General features: G+C 43.1%; 1 protein-coding gene across 20 annotated transcripts in view; it reads left to right on the top strand.

Annotated features, from left to right (window-relative positions):
• The window catches only part of AAK1 (AP2 associated kinase 1), a 171,749-nt gene that overhangs the window by 105,708 nt on the left and 41,487 nt on the right, over positions 1–24,554 (top strand). For 10 of the 20 annotated variants that reach the window (XM_059891797.1, XM_059891791.1, XM_059891786.1 and 7 more), the window contains exons 7-16: positions 723–804; positions 1,304–1,436; positions 4,388–4,491; positions 6,163–6,242; positions 10,607–10,761; positions 12,191–12,480; positions 16,391–16,651; positions 20,694–20,926; positions 22,425–22,582; positions 24,072–24,176. In XM_059891797.1, coding sequence (XP_059747780.1) covers positions 723–804; positions 1,304–1,436; positions 4,388–4,491; positions 6,163–6,242; positions 10,607–10,761; positions 12,191–12,480; positions 16,391–16,651; positions 20,694–20,926; positions 22,425–22,582; positions 24,072–24,176 — 1,601 coding nt within the window. The remainder of the gene's footprint in view (positions 1–722; positions 805–1,303; positions 1,437–4,387; positions 4,492–6,162; positions 6,243–10,606; positions 10,762–12,190; positions 12,481–16,390; positions 16,652–20,693; positions 20,927–22,424; positions 22,583–24,071; positions 24,177–24,554) is intronic. The other 10 variants (XM_059891798.1, XM_059891796.1, XM_010810144.4 and 7 more) reach the window with 5 other exon arrangements.

Genomic DNA, 24,554 nt, shown 5'->3' with positions numbered 1-24,554 from the left:
AATCAGCAGTGTAGAGTGCGCCCATATCCTGATCCTTTCCTGCTTCACCCTTGGCAACCCAGCCTGGGGCAGGAGGGCTTCTGGTCCAAGGCCCTGGTGGGCATCTAAGCCACAGAGCCCTCTGGGCTCTAGAGGCTCAAGCAGCACAAATTGCAGGCTTGGTAACACTAACTCTCACTTTGAAGATGAACTTCTACTTCTCTTTTCTTGAGCCAGAGAAGAGAGAAAAGCTGTTGTCTCAGCCCTATTCCATCAGCAAAGACCCATCCAGCTCCGGGCCCACTTCCTGCCTAGCCAGGGCCCATTTTCTATCCTGAGTGTCCCAGCCAGCGTCACATCTCTGTGTCGAGCCGCATCTAAGGGGATTACTGTATATTTTAAAAAACAAACCAGCCAAATATAGTGTCAGACAATAAGGATTTATAGGAGACAATTTTGTTATTTAAGGACCCATGGAAAGTTGCTTTTAGGGTTTATTTAAAGCCTTAGTGTCTGCGTCCACCTGCTGTTAGAGTGAGAGGATGGCACTTCAAGGGTGTGGTGTGTGCCAAGGACAGCTCTTCATCCCACCAGCACTAACGTCCCGTCCTCTCTTCTCCTGAGTGCTCCCAGGGAACTTGACTGTACTGATACATATATTCTTTAAAAAGTAATTTTGCTACCCCTGGTTTTTAATTATAGCATTGACATATTTAACAAAAAAATGAATCTCTTGATTGTAGGTACACAACGCTGTCCTATCGCGCACCAGAGATGGTCAACCTGTACAGTGGCAAGGTCATCACGACGAAGGCAGACATTTGGGTAGGTGTCAACAAAGCTATCTGCATCTCAGATGTCAGTAGTCTTGGCTGTAAACTCCCCAGCCTAATCCAGACAGTGCCTTAGCCAGAGAAGCCACTGTACCGCATCCCTGTCTACTTACCCCTCAGGGTTATTCTTGCCTCGAGGTGATCAGCCACTGCTTCTTGAAGCCTGTCGAAGACAATGACTTCAGACCTCTGGGAAAGTTATTCGGGTCACCTGCCCATTACTTAGGTGGTCTTCACATGTGTTACTAGTTCTTAAGGGCAGAACCAGCTGAATACTTGTTCTCTTTTGAAGCACAATTGGGTAATGATGGTAGAAATAATGGCAGGTAAATAGTGATATTGGGTTCTAAATTCAAGTTTCAAATAGGTTAATAATGCCTAGTGTTTAGATCGGCTAGTAAATGTGGATGGTGCCAGTATCTCTCAGTAATCCCATTTTCAGTTATGGTAAATAAACCTCTAATAGCACTCTGCTTCTCTTATTTTTTCAGGCTCTCGGATGTTTGTTGTATAAATTATGTTACTTCACTTTGCCATTTGGGGAGAGTCAAGTGGCAATTTGTGATGGAAACTTCACAATTCCTGATAACTCTCGATATTCCCAAGACATGCACTGCCTAATTAGTAAGTATTTTAAGGTTCTGGTTTCACATTTTTACTTCTGATCTCTAGAAATGGAATGGAAGATAAAGGGGTTAGATTCCATGAGTGATAAGTTGGATGGAAAAGTAAAGAAATCAATTGATAATGATTGGTTGCTCAAAGATCATGTAACGGTGTTGAGTTAGAGTTGTGAGTCTTTTTGCCACTTGGTTTCCCACCTGGGCCGGCCACCCAAGCAGAAATCCTTACTGGGCTTTGAGCATTGCAGAGCATTGCTCTGTTCTCTTGCAGTCTGTGTGAAAGCTCCGGTACCAAAGGAGTCCAGCTGACTCAGATCAAGTGATAAGAAATTCGTCTTTGCAAAACTGGAAGCAACTCAAATTAAAATGATGGCAATGCATTGGCTGAAGTGAATTCATAATTGAGACTATACCTCAGTGGAACTAGTTTTTTCCTCTCATTTAGGTTCATCACTGGATTTCGATAAGAGGCATTTAAATGTTTTAAAAGATTTTAAGATTCCTCACTCTTTTGTACCTTCATAGTAAGCATATGAACTAATGTTCATTAATCAGATGGCAGAGTAAGTAAGCTTTACTCAAACCCTTGTACTGGAATGCTGAAGTAACAAATTTTTATTATATTTTTACTTTGGTCAAGACGTTCAGTATCTACATTTAACAATCACAGACTGTAAATCCTAAATGGGGATGCACTGGAGAAAACAGATGAAGCCAGTGTGAGTGGAGCATCTGACATTTGTGGAAGGCCTACTTGTACCTCATTTAATTCTTAAAACCGTATATAGTAAATATAATTATCCCTATTTTACAAACAAGGAAACAGTACCTCAAAAAGGATAGGTATTGTACCCAAGTTAAGATAGTTTTAGCTTCTAAGTGACCACCTGTTCCGTTATACTAGTTTTATCAATTAATCTCTTCCGTTTATGAATACAAAAGTAGGGGCAATATTTGAAGAAACGGAGTATGGTATTTAATGGTTGTTGGATTGCTTTTGGGGGTAAAGCATTATATCTGTGCTAAAATGGCAGCTTTATAAATGAGCTGGGAAAGAAATATGCAAAAAAATGGCCAAATTTGTTGCTAGAATGGTAGTATTTTTTGATAAATTTTTTTTTTTACTTTTGTGCAACAAATTTGTATTAGGAAAAACAACTCTATGAATGTGTATAATATGACATCTTTCCTACACTCTGATCTATTTCACTTTACAAACTATTGGAAGAGCCCATTGTCACTCTCACTCATACATTTCCATCATTCCCCCCCGCATACCCTTTCACTTCCAACACAAGGTTCCCCCGCTTTTCAGTTTCTGTCAGGGGTGTCACCATCCAAGCCTAGATGACTGAAATGTGACGTTTTCTTTGGATCTGGCCAGCAAGAAAAAAAGGGAGTCAGTCATTTCCTAAGTGGTAGCATTAATGCTTTCTCTGAAGTTTCTCCTGTTTTCATGACATTCTCTCTGTTCTCATCACTGCCACCATAATACATTCCAACCTTGTCAGCTCATGCATGTACTGGTAAACTGGCCAGCCTCTCCCCTCCTTCCGTCTGTCCAGCACACCCTCAGATCAGATCAGATCAGATCAGATCAGTCGCTCAGTCGTGTCTGACTCTTTGCGACCCCATGAATCGCAGCACGCCAGGCCTCCCTGTCCCTCACCAACTCCTGGAGTTCACTCAGACTCACGTCCATCGAGTCAGTGATGCCATCCAGCCATCTCATCCTCTGTCGTCCCCTTCTCCTCCTGCCCCCCATCCCTTCCAGCATCAGAGTCTTTTCCAATGAGTCAACTCTTCACATGAGGTGGCCAAAGTACTGGAGTTTCAGCTTTAGCATCATTCCTTCCAAAGAAATCCCAGGGCTGATCTCCTTCAGAATGGACTGGTTGGATCTCCTTGCAGTCCAAGGGACTCTTCACTATTAGATTAATCTTATAAAATGCCACCCTATCACGTCCCTATTCAGTTAAACCTCGTGCTTGTCAATGGTCCCGCATATTCTGGCTTCGTTCTCCCCACCTTATTTCCCTTTATTCTCTGATGAGGAAACCTCTGTCCTGTCCTCTTGGCTCATCTGTTCCTTGCAACAAAGTGTTCTCTTGCCTTTCTCCCAGTCCATTTTTTCTCAGACTGTTTTCTTACCTGGAATTCTTTTTTTCTGTGTTTCCCTTGACTCACTAAATTTTTTTCCTGCCTTCAAGGACTAGCTCAGCTCCTGCCTCTTCTGCAAAGCCCTTCACCAGGATGCAGCCTCATCAGTCTTTTCTCAACTTAGTATCCAAACCATTCATTTGATTACTTAAGCAATACATTGCCTCACATTACTGTTTGTATGTATGTATGTGTGTGTGTGTGTGTGTGTGTGTGTGTGTCTTCTCAATATTTTTTTTTCCCCCGGGGATTTTTCTAGCGTCAGAAAGGGCAGAAGTTTAAAAGACCGGAGACAGACACATGATCTATAGATCACGATAAAAGTAGAGATGTATTGTTATCTTGCAGTTTCTTTTAGATGGGAAACCAGCTAATACCTCCAACAAAAGAATGATAAGTATACTCTTGAAATTTGAGTTTAGGTTATAATTATCAAGAACAATCATTTGTTTAGCTGACAGTATGAAAGAAGGAGGCCAGAATTTCCTAGGAACCCGAAGATGAATGTGTTAACTTCCACATTGAGAACTTGAGTCCCTGTTGTGCAGTGCACAGAACTTGAAGTATTTTTGTTACAATTCAAAAGCATTATTTTCTTGCGGATGTTTAAAATTTTAGGAAAGTCAGAGCTTCCCTTTCTGAGAGGGGAGGAAGAGGGCTAATTGCACTCTCTGACTTTTCTGAGAAGTAATTTTAAAACAACAGAATTTTGGTAATAGAGAAATTATGCCTCTTAGCTAATGTAATAACTCTTCGGGTATCATTAAACAAATTCATGTCTGTTTATCTTAGGGTACATGTTGGAACCAGACCCTGACAAAAGGCCGGATATTTACCAGGTTTCCTACTTCTCATTTAAACTACTCAAGAAAGAATGCCCAATTCCAAATGTACAGGTATGTGAGAGGTACTTTTTAGGGGAAGTAAACATGATTGAATTGTCCTTTAGTGTTCCTGGGGTAATAGTCAGCTGTTTAAAATGAATGTAAGTGTTCCTTGCTTTCTCTAGTAAGGGGCATTCAAACAAAGCTAACTATGAAGCAGTTGCTTTAAATAGAATCCAGCTTTCCCATAGAATTTAATTATAAAACTGAGGCAATTACACATACATACGTCTAAGCACACATACACCCAAGCACCCTAGGAATTGAGTTGAACACTTTGGGTGAAGATTGACCAGCCTTACCCTGTCAGCAGTCATACTTCCCTGAGAGTCACTGGCCCATGTATTTACCTAGAGGGGGTTAGGCAGGCTGCTTTCCAAAGGCGAGGCCCTGGACTCGCCCCTGCGCTTGGTGGAACGTGAGCCTGTTGTCCCTTTGCTCCTTCGTTGTAGTGGAGCTTTCCCGATGTTGCTTCTGTTGCTGACCAGTCTGTAACCCACACGCTTTTCTTCTACCCTCCCCACACACTTTGCAGCCATCAGAAGGTTTTCTGCTCGTAGTCATCCTAAACTCTACACTCAGTTTTCTGAGTACAGTGCTTGCAGGCATGCTTTTGACAGACTTGGTATATTTCTCATGTCATAGTATGATCCAACTTTGTTGAGTATTTTACTAATAGACGCTGTAATAAGTAATTTCTGCTTGGAAATTGTCTTGCCAGTTTCTCCAGTGGTGAACTTCTGATGTCACTACTAGGGTTTGAAGCTGCTAATAAATAACACTTGTCCTTCACTGCCACATTTGGAATCAGACGTGGGAATCATTCAGATGGAGCTCAGCATATTGGTTTCATTACGAATAAAACTGAGTCAGAGAGTGTGGCTTGACCGGTCAGCATCCCTACCATTAGCTCTGCATGACTGAGCAGTGTCCCTGATTCCTGAGGGACATGTTCTTTCATAAAGGAGGGGAGGGGAGGGTGGCCAGGCTAGCTCCCTTTTCTCTCCCAGTCTTATCAGTCAAGTAAGCTACTCTTTCCCTTGGGAGAAGAATGTTTGTGAGGTGGGAGAGAAATGAGGAGAAATTTCCTAGCAGAATCACCCTCCCCCACACCCGAAAGCTTGAATGAAATGGAGGCGCCTCCTAAAAGCTACTTTCATGACCAGTTTTCCATAGTTCAGGTTTCTCAGATTAAAACGGGATACTGAGCACTAACCTAACACGATATGATATCTTTTGCTGTCTCACTTTCTCACTCATGATGTTAAATAACGTGGATTAGAATTGCAAGCATTCAGATTGGTAACTTGTTTTTAAAAAGTAAGTTTTGGAAGTGGGCCAAAATAGAAGGGCGTCAAAAGGGACAGACTTCCAGGTATAAAATTAGTAAGTCCTGGGGATGTAATGTGTAGCATGGTGACTATACTTACTTAATAATACTGTATTGCATTTGAAGGTTGCCAAGAGAGTAAATCTTAAAAGTTCTCATCACCAGAAAAAAAAAATTTATAACCACATGATAGATATTAACTAGACAAAGATTGTGGTGATTATTTTGTGATATTTGCAAACATCAAATCAATGCTATTGTATACCTGAAGCTAACTGAGTGTATGTCAGTTACATCTCAATTTTTTAAAAAAGTCTGTGATATCCTTTTAAAATTTTCTTTCAATTCTCTAGAACTCTCCCATTCCTACAAAGCTCCCTGAACCAGTGAAAGCCAGTGAGGCAGCTGCAAAGAAGACCCAGCCAAAGGCCAGGTAAGAAATGCCTGAGTGAGCAAGTATCCTACTGCTTGTTGCTCCAGTAGTAGGGGAGGGCGCCTAGTGTTTCTTGATTCTTCCACTGCCAGGGCCAGAGGCTGCACAGAACAGGAAAGAAAGCTCTGTCTCCCCCAGGCAGAAACTGTTCTTTGGGACTGCCAGTTGGAATACAATAAAATACAGTGATCTACATCTGAAAGAGAATCAAGAGCCCTGTGGCTGTTCCCTTTGCATGGGAATAGGTGCAGATAATTCAGAAAGGGGCAACAGCAGATCTTAAACATTGCTAGTACAAGTCTGTCCTAAACTCATGTCCTGGCCTTTGCATAGCCTGATCCACCACCTTAATCTCCAGGAATTCTTACTTTCTGTGGCTCTAGCCACATTGGGCAAGGACAGGTCAAAAGCATTTGAGTTATGAAGAGCAAAAAAGCCTGTGGATCTTAACTAATCCATATTCTAAGAAGCTGGCCAAGGGAAGAGTTAAGAAGCTAAGATTTTATTAGGGGAAATGCCCCTGTGAGAGAAAATAGAGAGGGTGCCAAGGACGCTGGGAGAGCCATCAGAGAGCCTCCCAGCAGTGAGGGAGTGACCCAGAGATGGGGAGTTGAAGATTGGTTCGAAGTGACGTGGACTGCCTGCCATACAATGTAAGGAAGGTGCATCATCGGGGAATCCTGTCTTGTAGGAATGGGCCTGGCTTAATAACCCTGTGGCTAGGACATGAAGGCTGAGAGCAGCCTCTGGGAAGCGTGGCCTCAGAGCACACAGTGCAGTGGATTTCAGGAGCACTAGTGGATTTCAGTTTCGGTTCTTGGTCTTTTACACCCTTGTAGTCGAAGGTCTGCAAGGCACATCCTAATGGCTGCCATGCCTTCCGAATGGTAGGTTCTCATGGTGGTCTGGAAAAATGTTTATATCCCACTTTCCTACCACACTCCCATGGCAAGGCACCTTAGCACAGACTGTATCAACAAAGCACTCTATTGGGACTTCCCTGGTGGCTCAGTGGTAAAGAATCAGCAGGAGACATGGGTTCGATCCCTGGTCCAGGAAGATCCCACATGCCTTGCAGCAGCTAAGGCCATGCACCCACAACTCCTGAGCCTGTGCTCTTGGGCCCGCGAGCCTCAACTACTGAAACCCACATGCCCTAGAGCCCATGAACCGCAACAAGAGAAGCCAGTGCAGTGAGAAGCCCGCGCTCCGCTATGAAGAATAGCCCTCGCTCGCTGCAACTAGAGAAAGCCCAAGCAGCAACGAAGACCCAGCACAGCCAAAAATGAATAAAATGATATAAAAACAAACAAAGCACCCTAGGTGGCGATGTGTGAATTTTAATAGAATAGTATCTTTTAAACTTCTATGTTTTAAAAAATTCTTGAACATTTATAAAATGCCTGGGGCTATTCCAGATGTGGTAGTAAAATAATAAGACTGGTTTTTAACAAACTTAGCTAACTGCTTCCATGATGTTTGTTTGCAGCTTGTTTATATCTTAAGTGAGTCTGCCATGTTCACTTTTGGGAGTTGCTTTTGGGGCTGATTTTGGTCTTATGGTAATCTTGTACTCGGCTCAGGTATGGTATGTACAGAGGCTACACAGAGATCCGTTCCCACTAAAGCATAATCATTTGTAAGAATTCTATCACCCGCTGACATTTGAGTGGTACTCTGTTGTGTAAAATGGAGAACATGATACCTACATCATGAGGCAGACATGAACATCGAATCTACCTGTGACTGTCAAACTTTTGTAAACTCCATGATGCCCAAACTATTGTTTTGTATGACCTCAGTAATGCTGAAAGAATATGCAAATCTTAGAGCCAAGAGATTTGGGTCTACATTGTCCAATATATAATATGCTATGATTTCATTTCCATGATCATATTCAGTCCCTAGTGCTGAGAGGTGGGTTTTTCTTTCAAACTTTATTTTTAAAGTAGCCCTATTCATGGAGGCATCATATACACCAGATACAATACTGGGTACTTTACATATGTCAAGTGACCTTCAGCCCTTCAGACAAACCTGTGAGGTTGTTGCTGGTCTCACTTTACAAGTGAAGATATGGAAAGTGAGACGTATACGTCAGTTGCCCAGGTCGTCAGTCAGTATGTGGTTAGTGAAAGACCCACAGCTCCAGCATCCTCACTCTTTCTCCTCCACACACGCAGTGGTTTGCCCAGGATCACACAAGGCAGTGTAGAGCCAGATCTCCTGTCTTCAAGACTGTATCTTCGTACAACATATTGAGATCCATGCAAACTGACATTTTGAGCACTCTTCAGTTTCTGGAATGGTTTTACAGTTGTTGATACATTTGGTGTTCACATCTGCCTCATAATGTAGGCATTATTGTCTCCACTGTATGCCTGGAGGAGGAAATGGCAGCCCAGTATTCTTGCCTGGAGTAGCCGCTGGAGAGAGGGACCTGGCAAGCTTCAGTCCATGGGGTCTCAAAGAGTCCGACACAACTGAAGTAACTTAGCACACACACACCACTGTATACATAAGGGACCCCAGGCCAAGAGGTTCGATGCCAAGCCTGTTGTTGCAGTTAGTTAGTGGGGAGCTCGGAGACACAGGTTCAATCCCTGGGTCAGGAAGATCCCCTGGAGAAGGAGGTAGCAACCCATTCCAGCATTCTTGCCTAGAAAAAAAAAAGTCCCGTTGTCAGAGGAGCCTGGTGGGTTGCAAAGAGTTGGCGGCTGTGCACAAGCATGAGAGTTCAAGTAGAGTTTTCTCTGACTCCAAATTCCATTGATTGTAAAAAATATTGCCCTTAGAAGGCCAATACAGAAGTTCTTGGCATTTGGTTTTCTACAGAAGCCTGTTTACCTCCCTCACCCTGAACTTGATCTTTCATACCCCTTTCTCCTCTTCCCCAACATCTATCCCGTTTTCCTCCCTGATTCCTTCTCCAGATCATAGCCTCCCCCAGTGTGGTAGCTTTTGTATTACCAGTTCTGCCCCCCGCCCCCAGCATGAAAGCAAGAAGCTAGTGAAAAGCCTCAGGGTCTGGAATGGACCTGTCTTGGAGGTATGTCATGAGGAAGAACCAGCTCTGCCTGACTTCCTATTTTGAATTTTATGGAGACTGTGCCAGACATATTTTCGAAATATTCACGAAGCTTGTTTATTTTGGCCTTCATCTTGGCCATAACTCCCAGAAGTGTATTTGCAAAGAACAGTCGCTGTGACCTGAGTTAGGTAGCAGCCAGCTGCCTGAACTGCTCAGAATCAAAGGAAGCTACCACCTGAGTGGCAGCACTATTACAGAGAGCAAGCTGACCACACTCTGTACTTACTTGGATTAGGTCTGGCAGTGAGTTCCAGAAAGTGCAAATGACAGTGGCTTATATAAGGTAGATTTTTTTTTTCTCTCTCTCAAAGTAGTCCAGGGCTGGTACAGAGTTCTGTTAGACAAAGCCGTCAGGTACCCAGGCTGCTTTAAGCTCATCACTCTACCATCCTTGTGGTTGTGGCCATGCCCTCATGGACTGATATGGCAGTTGTGGCCATCCCTCTTCCAAGCAGTAGGATCAAGGAATAGCCAAAGAAGAAAGACAAAGAGCATGCATGGAGTTTCTTAAAGTTTCCAGAAACTGCTCCATAACAATCTGTATATATCCCATTAGGGATATAAACAGAACTTAGATGCATGGCCATACCTGATTACGTGTGAGACTGGGCAATGAGATTTTTACTATGGGTGACCCTATGCCCAGCTAAAAATTGTTGTTACTATGAAAAAAGGCAATATGTGTACTGAAAGAAATGGAGCTCCTGTCAGACTCCCCACATCCTGTGTCTTGAGTTACTTACTTGTTCCTTTTAGTTGCCTTATTGGATTAACTCAGTTGATGCTTTTTATTATCAAGAGACCATTTTGACAGCTAGTGCTAATCAATTTTGAGTCCCTCTGCATCTGAAAACCACCTACTTTAAACCCCTTTTTGCATCATCACCAAAGTATATTCTAGGAACTTCTGGTTAACTATTAGGCAAGATGGTCCCAAGATCAAAAAAGCTTTGAGAAACACTGCATTCTATATAATGGTCTCTTTGAGGTTTTCTATGCACATTCACACATAAATGTTCTGCTAGTCAGAAATCTGCTTGGTGTATTTTGATCAATATGTTAAAACTTATTTGCCCACTTTTTTTTTTCCATAACACATAGTAATATAACATCCTGTGAAATATCCTTTGGGAAATGTCAATTAAGTGAATCTGGGTGGTTTCGGTAAATGTGGAGATGAAAGCTTATCCATTATGTACTCTGTCTACCCCTTCTCCATTTTCCCATACTTTAACTGGAATCTTCTTTTTTTCCCCTCCTTTTCTTTTTCTAGACTGACAGATCCCATTCCCACTACAGAGACGTCAATTGCACCCCGCCAGAGGCCTAAAGCTGGGCAGACTCAGCCCAACCCAGGAATCCTCCCCATCCAACCAGCCCTGACCCCTCGGAAGAGGGCCACAGTTCAGCCCCCGCCTCAGGCCGCAGGTCAGTGACAAGACTGTTTGAAACGTGGAACACCTCTCTGTTATCCTGGACAGAGAAGCCTTGGGAAACCTGGTTTTTCCTGGAATGAAATCTAGAGGCACATAAAGAATAATGGTTTTCCTTGGGACTTCCCTGGTGGCTTAGACTGTAAAGAATCTGCCTGCAATATGGGAGACCTGGGTTTGATCCCTGAGTTGGGACGATCCCCTGGAGAAGGGAATGGCTACCCACTCCAGTATTCATGCCTGAAGAATTCAATGGACAGAGGACCCCCAAGGGCTATAGTCCATGGGATCGCAAAGAGTTGGACACGACTGATCAACTAACACTTTTCACTTTTACACTTTGGGACTTTCCTGGTGGTCCACTGGTTAAGACTTCACCTTCCAATGTAGGGAGTGCCTACAAGTTTGATTCTTGGCCAGGGAGCTAAGATTCCATATGCCTTGCAGCCAAAAATCCAAAACATAAAACAGTAATAATATTATAACAAATTCAATAAAGACTTTAAAAATAGTTCACATCACAAAAGAATTTTTTTTTTTTTTAAAAGGAATAAAGGTTTTCCTTGAGGAACAAGAGGTGAGCTGCCATTGAAATTGTACGTTAAGTGACCAGCAAAAGGGAAGGCTCTCACTGAGTTCTCCAGTGGATCTCCAAGGCCACTGAAGCCTGTTATCTCTACTTTTTCTAGTCTTGGCCCTGATTTTATGGGATTGAGCCATCTTACATCTCCTGCATTGGCAGGTGGGTTCTTTACTACTAGCACCACCTGGGAAGCCCGTGGTCCATTCATCCCATACCTGCCTCTCTATTTCATGTACTTCATATTTTTAAAAAAAAACAAAACTTTTTTTTGACACGGACGAATTATTTCTTTAATGCTGTGTCTCTTGAGGTATCTCTCACCTCTTCATGTTTTGACATTCTGTTTCTGATGAGCTGACTGAGTTTATTTTTGTGAAGAGGATTGATCCAAATTATAAGTAACTGAACACAGCTATCACTCTCCAGGAAGCTGCTTTACTAACAATCAGACATGCAGACTGGGGTTGTGAAACATACATGTAAACCAGCAAAGAATGCTTTTGTGCTGCAGCAGGCTGACAAAGATTGTGTTTCTGTATGGTCGCATCAAAGGCCAGTTGAATATGTAGATTTTCAGGGTGCTGACTAAAGGGGTGATTAACTAAATGGGATGGCGAATAGGGAGGACTTTCTGGAGACAGGTCTTGAACCCTGTTAATGAACCGTGTTTTGAAAAATATGAGGCACATTGTTTGGCAAGAAGGAAGAGACTTGCAGGTGCAAGAACAGTGAGGAGCCCATGGGTCATGGGATTTATCTCTCCACGGATCACCCCTTCTTTATTGCTTTGGCAAGAGTTTCAAAGTTTTGAGCCCTTATATGGAGTTTATTCTCTTTGCAGGATCCAGCAATCAGCCTGGTCTTTTAGCCAGTGTTCCTCAACCAAAAACCCAGCCCCCACCCAGTCAACCCCTACCACAGTCTCAGCCCAAGCAGCCTCAGGCTCCGCCCACCTCACAGCAGCCGCCTTCCGCGCCGGCCCAGGCTCTGCCCACCCAGGCCCAGGCCACGCCCCAGCACCAGCAGCAACTCTTCCTCAAGCAGCAGCAGCAGCAGCAGACAGCGCCGCCCGCACAGCAGCCAGCGGGCACGTTCTACCAGCAGCCACAACAGCAGGCCCAGGCTCCACAGGTAAGGTGGTAAATCTGACCCTCACTTTGATCTGTGACAAGGTCCACTAGGCACAGGGGTCTTCCTTGAGAAGCCCTGGAAAGACAGAGCCATGACAAACCGTTGTCACACACAGGTAGACACTGAAGCCTGATATAGTGGAGCCCTCGCTGAATCACTCGCACCTCTCCCCCTCTTCTTCTCAGGCCATGGGGAATTCTGCACCTTGTTGAGGACCCTCAGCAAGAGAGCTGGTTTTTCAGGGCTCAATTTTGATTCTTTTTTCCTGACATGACACTGTTCTCAAACTGAGCCAAAAAAACAGCTATTTCTTATCATCCAGTAGTGTTTAATTCTTTCTGATGTGTCTTAATTTAAATTGGTTTGTATATTTTTTCACGTTTTTTAATCATACATTTTTATGTCCCCTTTTATCTATAGGTGCCTTTCTCTTCTTTTTTTCCCTCCTTTAGCCCCCCTCCCCCCCTTTTTTTTTTTAAGAACCTGGGTCATTTGTCCTGTGGAATTTCCCACATTCTGAATTTGGTGGATAGCAGCCCCATGGTGCTGTTTAATATGTCCCACCACCGCCTGTGTAAACTGGTAATTTCTTGAGGCCTCTCAATATTTGCTTCAGGATGATAGTTCTTTGTTCTTCGGGTTACATCACATCAGGAGACATACAGTAGTCTCACCTTATCTGTGGGGGATACGTTCTAAGACCTGCAGTGGATGCCTGAAACCATAGCTAGTACCAGCCCAATATATAATATGTTTTTTCCTATACATACATACCTATGACAATGTTTAATTTATAAGTTAGGCACAGTAAGAGATTAACGTAACAGCTAATAATAAAATATAGCAATATAATATACTGTAATAAAAAGTATGTGAATGTAGTCTCTCTCAAAATATTCTTGCCTACTTGATGATGTGAAGTAAGGTGAATGACATGGACTTTGTGACATAACTTTAGGCTACTGTTGATCTTCTAACCATGGGTCAGAGGGAGGATCATATGCTTCAGGGGATCCTGGATCATGGAGCCATGTTGATGGTTGGGTGTCTGGAGCAGATGATGTCAATGGTTGGAGAGCCTAGGCAGGTGCAAGGGATGGTGCAAGGTTTCATCACGCTGCCCAGAACAGCATGCAATTTAAAACTTACGGATTGCTTATTTCTGGAATTTTCCATTTAATATTTTCATATCGTTGATCACCATGGGTAACTGAAACTGTGGAAAGCAGAACTGCAGTTTGGTTGTCCTCTATTTTATTAATATTAAGATCAATCAGTGTATTTGGTGTTGTCTTGTGTGATCCAGTCACTTAATATTCACCTTCAGTTTGTTTCCTAAGTCCCTTAATTCCTTAGAGGTTATAATGTGCTGATACTCTAGCATTTTATCTTCATTTAGGGGATGGAATTTTTCTGTAAAGAACTTTTTCATCAAGTATTTGCTTATCCTGAGGTACTGTTTGTACAGAAAAGGCAGAAAAAAATGCATGACTCTTTCCCTGTGTTTCCCAGTTTTCAGAATAATGAGTTTGTTCCTGGTACCATCCAAAGGTGAACAATGAAGATTTTGTTTGCTCTTAGTATCACTATGAATTCATGCATCTTAATATTGGGTTGGCCAAAAAGTTCATTCATATTTTTCTGTAGGGAGTTACAGAAAAACCCAAATGAACTTTTTGGCCAACCCAATATATTTGATATGTTTCTGTACATTACTATAAAAAAATTTGTTCTAACTGTCCCAGGTTTGGCCAGTGAAAGTCTCTTCAAATTGGCTCCTGGGTCCTTTGGCTCTGACTCCAGTAAGCTTTAATATGCCTTTATTATTTGATGTAACAGGCTGTTCCAGGATCATTCTTCCCTTGACCTGGAGTCAGCCATTTCTCTAAAGAGCTGTTTCCCTTTCATGGAAATGGTATTTAGAGACCACAGTCTTGCTGCTAGGGATTTGTTGTTGTTGGTCAGTCACTAAGTCATGTCTGATTCTTTGCAACCCCATGGACTGCAGCCATGCCAGACTTCCCTGTTCTTCATTGTCTCCCAGAATTTGCTCAAACTCATGTCCATTGACTCGGTGATGCTATCTAACCATCTTATCCTCTGTCATGCCCTTCTCCTTTTGCCTTCAATCTTTCCCAGCATCAGGGTCTTTTCCAATGAGTCAGCTCTTCACATAAGGTGGACAAAATATTGGAGCTTCAGCCTCAGCATCAGTCCCTCCAATGAATATTCAGGGTTGATTTCCTTTAGGATTGACTGGTTTGAGCTCCTTGCAGTTCACATGACTCTCAAGAATCTTCTCCAGCACCACGGTTTGAAAGCATCAGTTCTTCAGCACTCAACTTTCTTTATGGTCCAACTCTATCATCCATACATGACTGAAGGAAAGACCATAGGTTTGCTTTTTAATACACTGTCTAGGTTTGTCATAGCTTTTCTTCCAAGGAACAAACATCCTTTAATTTCATGGCTGCAGTCACCATCTGTATTGATTTTGGAGCCCAAGAAAATAAAATCTGTCACTGCTTCCACTTTTTCCTCAGCTATTTCCCTTGCTAGGCATATCCATTTGCTAATAGGTTGGTTATTATTTTTAGACCTTTTCAGTGAACAGTTAGGGCATGTATTTGGGTTTTTTCTTAATAAAATGTATATCATGAATTCGAATTTATATTTCTAAAGCAGATTTGTAATTACAGGATTTTTAACTTCTTGGCTTTTCTATTTGTATTTGTCTCATCTGGAAATCTTGATTCCTAACAACATAATTCTTAGTTGATTTATATTTTTATGTGATATACAAGTTTGTTTGCTTTGTTTTGCTTTTTAGTTGTTACTTTGTAATTTTGTTTTAATTTTGTTTTGTGAGAATTTAAAACATTTGCATAGTTTCAAAATTCAGTCTGCAGTATTCTGTTCCTTCCATCCCGCATATAAAGGTATCCGTCATTTCTCTTTACAACTTGAGAGTGTTCCTAAGGCTGTCTAGTGTAGTTTATCTGGTCACTCCCTGTTGACAGACATTTGGTTGTTTCTAGCATTTTGCTGTTGTAAGCAAGCTATTTATTGACATCTGCCTTTTTTGCTAACTCTTTTAACTTTGCCCAAGTAGACAAACAGTATCTTCCCAGTTAATTTTATAACTAACAATATTTGGGATTTCAAAACTAAGATCCTGATTTTTGTGCATCAGTAGGCCATTTTTTAAGCTGTGTTTTTGTGTCTGACACACAGTCCTTAGCGGCGGGGAGAAGAGAAGCATTCCTATCCTTAGGAAGTTTACAAAAGAATATAACTTGAAACCATGCTGCTAGTATGAGACAAAATATCATTAAGTAGTAGAGTATACTGAGTGTTCTGAATATTTAAAGGTGGAAGTTTAATGAAGAGAGCTATTTGGAAATAATTTTCAGAAGGGCTTGAGAGGACTTACTAGCTGGGCTGACATTTAGGTTATTCTCTTCAGTGTCATCATTGCTTCGCCCAGTTCATGTAGGGAAGAATTTTAATCCTGGCTATTTCCAAATCCCTTTGTAAGAGGGATAACTTCTGTGACTGGGAGTTCATTTGTTAGCTTCTGTTACACTGCAGCATGTGGAGTCACAAGATGTAAGTCAGATGGATGCCCTCAGGCCAGGCACGGAAACCCCTTGGAGGCCAGTCTGCAGTGCAGGAGGCAGGTAGGCAGTGGCTGGAGCCTGGCAGCGGAAGGCGCTGCTGTGTTTAAGCGCGGTGCCCTGCGGTTCCCCTCGTGAGTTTTCCGGCCAAGCCACGAGACGCCTGCCTGCCCTTGCCTTTGCCTTCCGTGCTGGTCTCAGCTGTCATTGAGGCGTTTTCATCCTCTGTGGAGTATGGTTCTGAAACAGGCTTTTACTCACCTCCTCCTACCTGGCCCCCTTCCCCTACTCAGTTTCAGGCAGTACACCCAGCAGCCCAGCAACCAGTGATCGCTCAGTTCCCCGTGGTATCTCAAGGAAGCTCTCAACAGCAGCTGATACAGAACTTCTACCAGCAGCAGCAGCAGCAGCAGCAGCTGGCCACAGCCCTGCATCAGCAACAGCTGCTGACTCAGCAGGCTGCCTTGCAGCAGAAGACGACAGCAGCGGCCGCACCGCAGCCCCAAGCACAGCCGGCCGCAGCAGCCTCGCCAGCCCCTGCCCAGGAGCCAGCGGTGAGAGTCAGCCAGAAGAGGAGCCCGCAGTGAGGGCTAGGGAAAGGGTGGGCAAGAGGCGGCAGCAGCTGGTGAGGGAGCTGCTGGACCAAGGCTTGGCTGCTCTCCACCCTGGTGGTTAAAATGTTTGATCTTTTCCCAGTGTATCCAGGAAAAGGATGAAGTATTCTATAGAAGCTTAAGGTTTTAGAAAAATGATTCTAAGTTGCTGATGGACAAGTGAACTTGTTTACAGGACATAAATAAACTCATAGACATGGAAAACAAACTTATGGTTATCAAAGGGGAAAGGAGGGGAGAGGGATAAGTTAGGAGTGTGGTATCAATAGAAGACAAACTTTCTTGTTTCTCACCCTAATATTAGACCAGTGGGAGGAGCTGTCCTTTGTGTCTACTGGTGCCAGTGTCAAGCAGTCAGAGACCAAAGTAGATTTAGAGCTAATCCCTGTCCTGTCTTTAGAGGGCAGTGTGACCACTGTGGCCTTGCCAGTCTCAGAAGGTTCATGTAGGCCCCCCACCTTAACCCTGAGTTCTGACCGTGTTGTGCTTATTCTTTGTCTTGAATGACATTACTGGCCACTTCATATGAGTATGCAGTACCTTCAAGAGCCTGCTTGCTGAGACCATTTGCTGTGGCCTGATGCCCCTCTGGGCACCAGAGTGTCTGACTGTTATTTGAGCCATCCTGTCAGTTTAGAAATTGGGCATGTTCATTCTATATATTGGCTGAGTTTAGAATCAGGACCTCTACACACTCTTCTGATTCACCTCCACAGGTATATCCTCAGGCACATGATACTTTGGCTTTTAATGAGTGCCCTTAATTCTGTACTCACAGAGTGACAGTAATAGAAAACTTTATAGTGATGGAAAAGGGTGTTTTACATCCCCAGTTGATAGAGTATCACAGCTATTATCGTTCCCGGGCAAGTCCAACCAACAGAGAAACAAGGAAAAGTAAGAAACTGTCTTTCTAAGGATTGATTTCTAATAGAGTTTTGTCATCGATCTTAAACCAGAAAACCTACATCCCTTCAAAAGTAAGCAGCGCCATAAATAGATTGTCTTCTCTGAGTCTCAGCTAAATGTGTGCTCAGTGTCTTTACACCTTCATTTCTGAAATAGCTCGATCTTCCTGCGGGCGTGTGGTAGACGATCATTCTCTGTTTTTTTAACAAGTAACAGAGTTCCTCTTGCTAATGGAAAAACAGTTTTTAAAAAATTATCATATCATGTAGCTGAGATTTTGTCTCATCCAGTCCTCCTGTAATGGAATTAGAAGCTGAGGTCCAGGCTAGAATGGGAATCACCCGAGATACACAGACTGACAGCAGCAGAGCTGGGGCAAGATTTGAAGAATCCTGATCTGTGTTCAAGGGCACCAGCAGTGCTCATCCAGGGTCATGACAGTGCTGCCACTGACTGTACACTTCTCACGGGAACCCTCTCTGCTGACCGTGGACAAAATATCCACTTTTCTGGGAATGAACTGTGATCCTTCTCCATGTTTTTTGAATGAAAAAATACTTGGGCACTTTGTTCAGGGGTAGTTGGTTAAGAGTACGGAGAGGGGACAAGAGCAGAATGGGCTTCAGCCAGGAGCCAGAGAGTTTCCTGGCCTTGACCCTTCCCTTCTTCCCATGACTTTATAGGACTTACCTAGAGAACCAGGTAAGTGAATGTAAATTGTACCGTGCAGCCCTTTCACAGCAGGGATGTGGCCGTATCCCACAGAGGTTTACTGCAGTCTTAATGATCAGCACAGGCATGGAAGCAACATTCCTCATTCCAACAACCTAACTATGCAGTCCTTAAAAGTCACGGTTATAAAAGTCTGTACAACAGTATGGAAAAGCTCATGGGGTAATGCTAAAGGAGAGATGAAATTACAGGAAGAGTATGTCCTTAAAATACACATAAATATAAGATACCAAATAAAAGATAAGAACAATTGTACTAGAGTAGTGGAGTGGAAGTTGAGGTGGTTTTTCTCCCCTTGTCTGTATTCTTATATTTCTTGATGTGATTATACTTCTTTCATAGTTTTGCTTTTTAAAAAATCTTTGGCAAGATAGACATGTTGAGTCCACCTTGCTTCTCTCCCCCTGTGTTATGTGTCTCTCTCCTCCTTTATAATCTCATTTTTGGATGAGGAAGCATCGTTGTGCAAAAAAAGAGAGTCCTGAGCGATAGTCGAGACATGGATTTTGCCCTCAATTGACCTTGTGACCTTGAGCAAGCACTTAACCTCAGGGGGCTTTGGTCTTATTGTCTCTAAAACGAGGGAGTTGGAATCCATGCTGTCTTAAGATCCCTCTTGAGTCTTCAGTCTGAGATTCTGATGGGAAGTAAAACTGCTTGATAAGGCTGTTGTGGGATGTGGCTGGATGGGTTGCAGCCCCTTTGAATTGGTAGCTGTGGTAGGATAAGGTGTCGTCATGACAGAAGCATGTGTTCTCCAGTGTGCGGCATGCGGAGAATAGGTGAGAAGAAGGGAAAATGTTCTCCGAGTAGTTTGGACTCTTCAAAATAAAGGGCCTCAACAGTTAAGTACCCTTTTCAGAGTAATGGATGTCCTAAACTCCAAGAAATAAGCAAATCTAGTTCTGTCCTTAAATCCCTTCTTGTCCCTGAGGGGACTGGCTTTAGTTAGGTTGGCTGTTGCTTCCTGGAGCCCTGAGGAAGTTGTGGAGCTGGAGCTCTGGGCTGCTTCACAGGGCACTTTGCTTCTCCCTCAGAGATGCAAAGTGCTTTACCCTCTGACCTTAATTTGATCAACATTAGAACCTTATATTATTTCATTCATTCAGTTGGTGAGTGGTTGTGTACTCTTACATGCACATAGCTTGCCTCAGTAAAATTAAAGCCTGAGTCAGTATAAGGACAGAAACCCCCAGGCTGTCAGCATCCTGACCCAAGTAGCTGGACACTAGTTTCTGGAATCTCTCCCAGGGCCAGCCTTTGAAGACATAGAATGTAGGAACTGACCTGCAGCATGGAGGGACAGCTCCAGTCTGAGATGAGAGACGAGGGAAGGGATAGTTCAACCCCTGAGGCATTGAATAGTCTTAAATTCCTTTATTTCTGGATTGACAGTTAGGAAGAAAAGGATTAGGTGTTCCTCTTTAACCTTTTTAATTTGATCATTTTCTTGACATGGAACTTTGTAGATCATGGCTTATGCTTAAAAACTCACCACATGGGAACAAGGATGTTACCTCCAATTTTTTTTTCTCTGGTGACTGTGCATCCTGCCTTCCTTCTAAAAAAGGCCCACATCTCATATTATTAGGTCAGTCATCATCAAGGGCTTTAACATTTTTTTCTTATTGTATCCTCTACCTTGTTCTTTGGTGCCATTTCCAAAATGAAGATTCTGACAGATTAATCCAACTGCCCCCGTGCTTACATTTTCTCAGAGGTCACTGCAGAAACAGAATCCTGTAAGACCCATCCTGTCAACGAAACAGTGTTAACAGCAAAAGCAAAAAAGAACTGCCATTTCTTAATCACAGTGAAATTCTGTCTCACTTATTTCTAACTAGTAGTCTGTGTTCTGTCAGAAAGTCAGGGATCTCCTAGCAGAACTCACTCAGCTCAATCGTGTTTTAGCTGGAGGTGAGCCTTTGTTGGCTTGTGACTCTGGTAGTGGAATGCTTGAAGCCTACCCTTTGGAGGCATTCTGAACGAATTTTGAAAGCAGAAAGTTGTCCTTCAGGAAACTTTCTAGATCTTTAGACCTAGGGATGACTTCTGCAGTCTTTGGGTCGACTTGCGTATGGTTACCTTGTTTATTATTGCTGATGAAGACTGAAATGTATATATAAGCACCAGGTAAGTACTCTGTTGGTGTCAGGCTCAAGGCTGCATCTCAGATTGTCAAGGAAGCCTAGACAGTCTGGGTGTTATTGAGAAACTGTGCCATTTGAGCCATATGTTAGCTCTCACATGGCATTTTTTGTTATGCTTGTCTGCTTATTTGTTTTTCTTCTCCTCCCCCACCCATCTCCCCTCTCTTGAACACTTTCATCTCTCTTCCTAGCAGATTCAAGCCCCAGTAAGACAACAGCCAAAGGTTCAGACAACCCCACCTCCTACCATCCAGGGGCAGAAACTCGGATCTCTCACTCCTCCATCATCCCCCAAAGCCCAGCGTGCTGGGCACAGGCGAATTCTCAGCGACGTGACCCACAGCGCAGTCTTTGGGGTCCCTGCCAGCAAATCAACCCAGCTGCTCCAAGCAGCTGCAGCTGAGGCCAGTCTCAATAAGTCCAAGTATGTACTGCTTCTGTGGGCAAGGGCTGCTGGGGGGCCATTGCTGTATAATTTTTGCTATGTACATAATTGTGTATAGATGTACGTTTAGGGGTGCGTGTCTGGGTTTAATGAGAAACTGAATTTTCCTGTAGTGCATAGATCAGACCGATCTTAAAAAATAATTTTTTACTTGCCTCACTGTTTCAGTCTCATCCATCCCATACCGTATAGAGTGTTTTCTAAATTCTTGATCTGACCAAATCTCTACATGCCGATAACATTTTCTTGACTCCCCATTTTCTGTGGAATAATATCTGAACTGACTGGTTAACAGATCAAGGCCTATTATATCACACTGGTAGAACTGCCACTTTCCTTCTGTTCCACTTAGGAACTGCTTGTTTGTTCGTTAAGATCCATGTACACAGTTATTTTCTCTTTGACCCTTCCTCTGGTATCATATATAATTTTGTCTGAACTGTCTTTTGAGCATGTTTCACACTGTATTACTTGTTTGTATGTCTATCTGACCTGGCCTGTAGGTTCGTCCGTAACAAGCACCATGGTTTAACCAAGCTTAGTAAATCTGGTGACAGGCTCTGTGCCTGACATCAAGTAGATCGCAATGAGTGTTTGTTGCGTAAATGCAGTGTCAAACCCTCAATTTTCTTGGAACCATGTACTAAAGTTAAAAATCTTTAAGTCATTGTTGCTACTGCTGCTAAGTTGTTTCAGTCGTGTCTGACTCTGTGCGACCCCATAGACGGCAGCCCACCAGGCTCCCCCATCCCTGGGATTCTCCAGGCAAGAATACTGGAGTCGGTTGCCATTTCCTTCTCCAATGCAGGAAAGTGAAAAGTGAAAGTGAAGTCGCTCAGTCGTGTCTGACTCTTAGCAGCCCCATGGATTGCAGCCTACCAGGCTCCTCCACCCATGGGATTTTCCAGGCAAGAGTACTGGAGTGGGTTGCCACTGCCTTCTCCACTTTCTTGGAACCATGTGCTAAGTTAAAAATCTTTAAGTCATTAGCTAAATGCAAAGGGCATCAAAAGAGACTTAAGAGGAAATTAGGTAATGACACCCAGGAGCCCCAGGATGGTGGAAACTGTCTCTATTGCTCTTTAACTGTGATGGTGTCCACTGATGCAGGACCCTGACAGATGTGAGGCAGCCAGAATAGGCCTCAGCCCCTCTGGGGCCAGTTGTTACAGTGGTCACCACAGGGTGAACGAGCCCAGCAACAGGTTGGTTTGGGATCCTGAATGAAAGAACTCACAGATGAGGCCAAAAATCTAATAAGTGAGAGATTAAAGAAGTAATGAGAGATAGTGAATCACAAAAGAAAGAGAGATGTTTGTTTCACACAGTGGAAAGGGCATTTGTGGAAACTTCCATTGCCTCGGGAAGACCTTTTAGAAAAATACTGTGGAAGGTTAATCTTGAAACAAGAAGAATAGATTGACCCTTTTCAACCTTCATGTATCTTTTTATTTCGTGGGGGTGGGAACCTACCTAGGTCTGCAACCACCACTCCTTCAGGCTCCCCTCGGGCCTCCCAGCAAAATGTTTATAATCCTTCAGAAGGTTCTACCTGGAATCCCTTTGATGACGACAATTTCTCCAAACTGACAGCTGAAGAACTGCTAAACAAGGACTTTGCCAAGCTGGGGGAAGGTGAGTAATCAGTATCTTTTTGAGGGTATTGAACCTTAATTCTAGAGGGGTATGCCTGTGAAAATGTAGGTTTGGACCCAAGACTTGACTTTGAAGTATGTGTGCAAATCAATTTATATTTTCACCAGAGCGCCAAAGTCTTTTTGTCCTCAGGAAGTCCTGGTTGTGTTGTGGGAGCAGCAGGGAGAGTTGGAAACATTTAGGACAGGTTTGGTAGCAGAGATCAGTATGATAGTGTCAAGTACATTTACTCTTTAGAGGTGTGTGATGGCATCTCCAAACAGTAGCACCCTCAAATCCACCGGCTAATATGAAAGGCAGGATGCCTACATACACACACACACACACACACACTCTTTCTCTCTAACACACACACACACACACACACACACACTTTCTCACACACACACACACACACACTCTCTCTCTCTCTCCCCCCGCCTCCTCGCCAGAAAACAACAGTATATACCCTGGGAAAAATTCTCCAATATGATACAGTTCAAAAAAAAGTACCTTAGTGTCAACAAAAGCACAGGCTAAAAGAATGATCAGAATAGAGTGAATGATAAGAGCTTTGATCAAACATTTTAGTTTTGTTATTTTATGGACATCATTTAAAATATGTATAGGCTTCCCTGGTGGCTCAGTGCTAAAAATCTGCCTACCAGTGCAGGAGATGCAGGTTCGATCTCTGGGTTGGGAAGATTCCCTGGAGAAGGAAATGGCAACCCACTTGAGTATTCTTGCCTGGAAAATTCCACGGACAGAGGAGCCTGGCGAGCTACAGTCCATGAGGTCGAAAAGAGTTGAACGCGACTTAGCGACTAAACAACAACAAAATCCATATGCTTTCTTGCCCCCTTTTCTTTTTAGTCTTCATAGGGAATAGGATTTAATTTCCTTTGACATTCATTGTCAGTTTGTGCTATCATTATGTATACCACCTATTGCTCTAGATTATAAATAGAAACACCTTCATGGACTACTGAAAATTAGTATTTTGCACTCTATTAAGTGACGCCCTAGTTTTAAAATTCTTGTCTCTATTTTTTAATAATTTCCTGTCACTCTTCTTGTTATTCAGCTGTTGGCTTTTACATTAAGCTGTTGTCATTGTGCCCATCCCTCATAACATCTCAGTACTGCCATCTTTCTTCTCACTCGCTCTCCTGACTGCTTCTAATGTGGAAAACAGATTATCACACTCATTAGAATTATGTAGAGATAAATGGACTCAGTGTGAAGGCTGAAGGCATTCTGCTGGGAGTAATATGCTCAAGCTTCAGGGCTTCAGACTTCCTTTCTTTGCTCAGCTGTTTCTCAGTTACTGCAGTGGCTAGATAAGGACCTTTGAATAGCCAAGGTGCTGCCTTTCTGCGGTAAAAATAGTCAAGAGTGATGTCAGTTTGGAGGATGCTCTTCACCTCCTGCCTGGGTGTGCATTGTGGGATTCTCCTCGGATGAACTGAGTGGTGTTTTGTCCCTCCAGGCAAGTATCCTGAGAAGCTTGGAGGCTCTGCTGAGAGTTTGATCCCAGGCTTTCAACCAACCCAAGGTGATGCTTTTGCTGCTTCCTCATTTTCTGCTGGAACTGGTTAGTATGGCAGACACCTGTAACTCAAGACTTCACTGTTGTTACCTTCCCACTACTGGGTTCCAGTCCACAGATGACCCTAGCATGCCAGCGAGCCCCAGATCCTGGGGTTAACATATTTTCCTTCATTCAAAAGATTTCCTAAAAAAAGATGGGGATTGAAAAATGATCTAGAGTTTCTTTGAATTAGATTGTCAGAATGATCTGGCAGTAATATACAGGATTTGTTCTCTCAAGTCCATAGACATGTTTTTAAGCAAATATTTCTAAATTTCAGAAACATCACTCTGTTACTGTCTTGTAATTGCTTAGGTTCTTTGGAATGACTGGGAGGATTCTGAGAATTAGATGTTCTGTCCTATATCTGAGATTCTGCTG

The sequence above is a fragment of the Bos taurus genome, chromosome 11, assembly GCF_002263795.3.
Source record: "Bos taurus isolate L1 Dominette 01449 registration number 42190680 breed Hereford chromosome 11, ARS-UCD2.0, whole genome shotgun sequence".
NCBI classification, from domain to species: Eukaryota; Metazoa; Chordata; class Mammalia; order Artiodactyla; family Bovidae; genus Bos; species Bos taurus.
The sequence above is the reverse complement of the archived record's forward strand: the minus strand, read 5'-3'. Positions and strand labels throughout refer to the sequence as shown.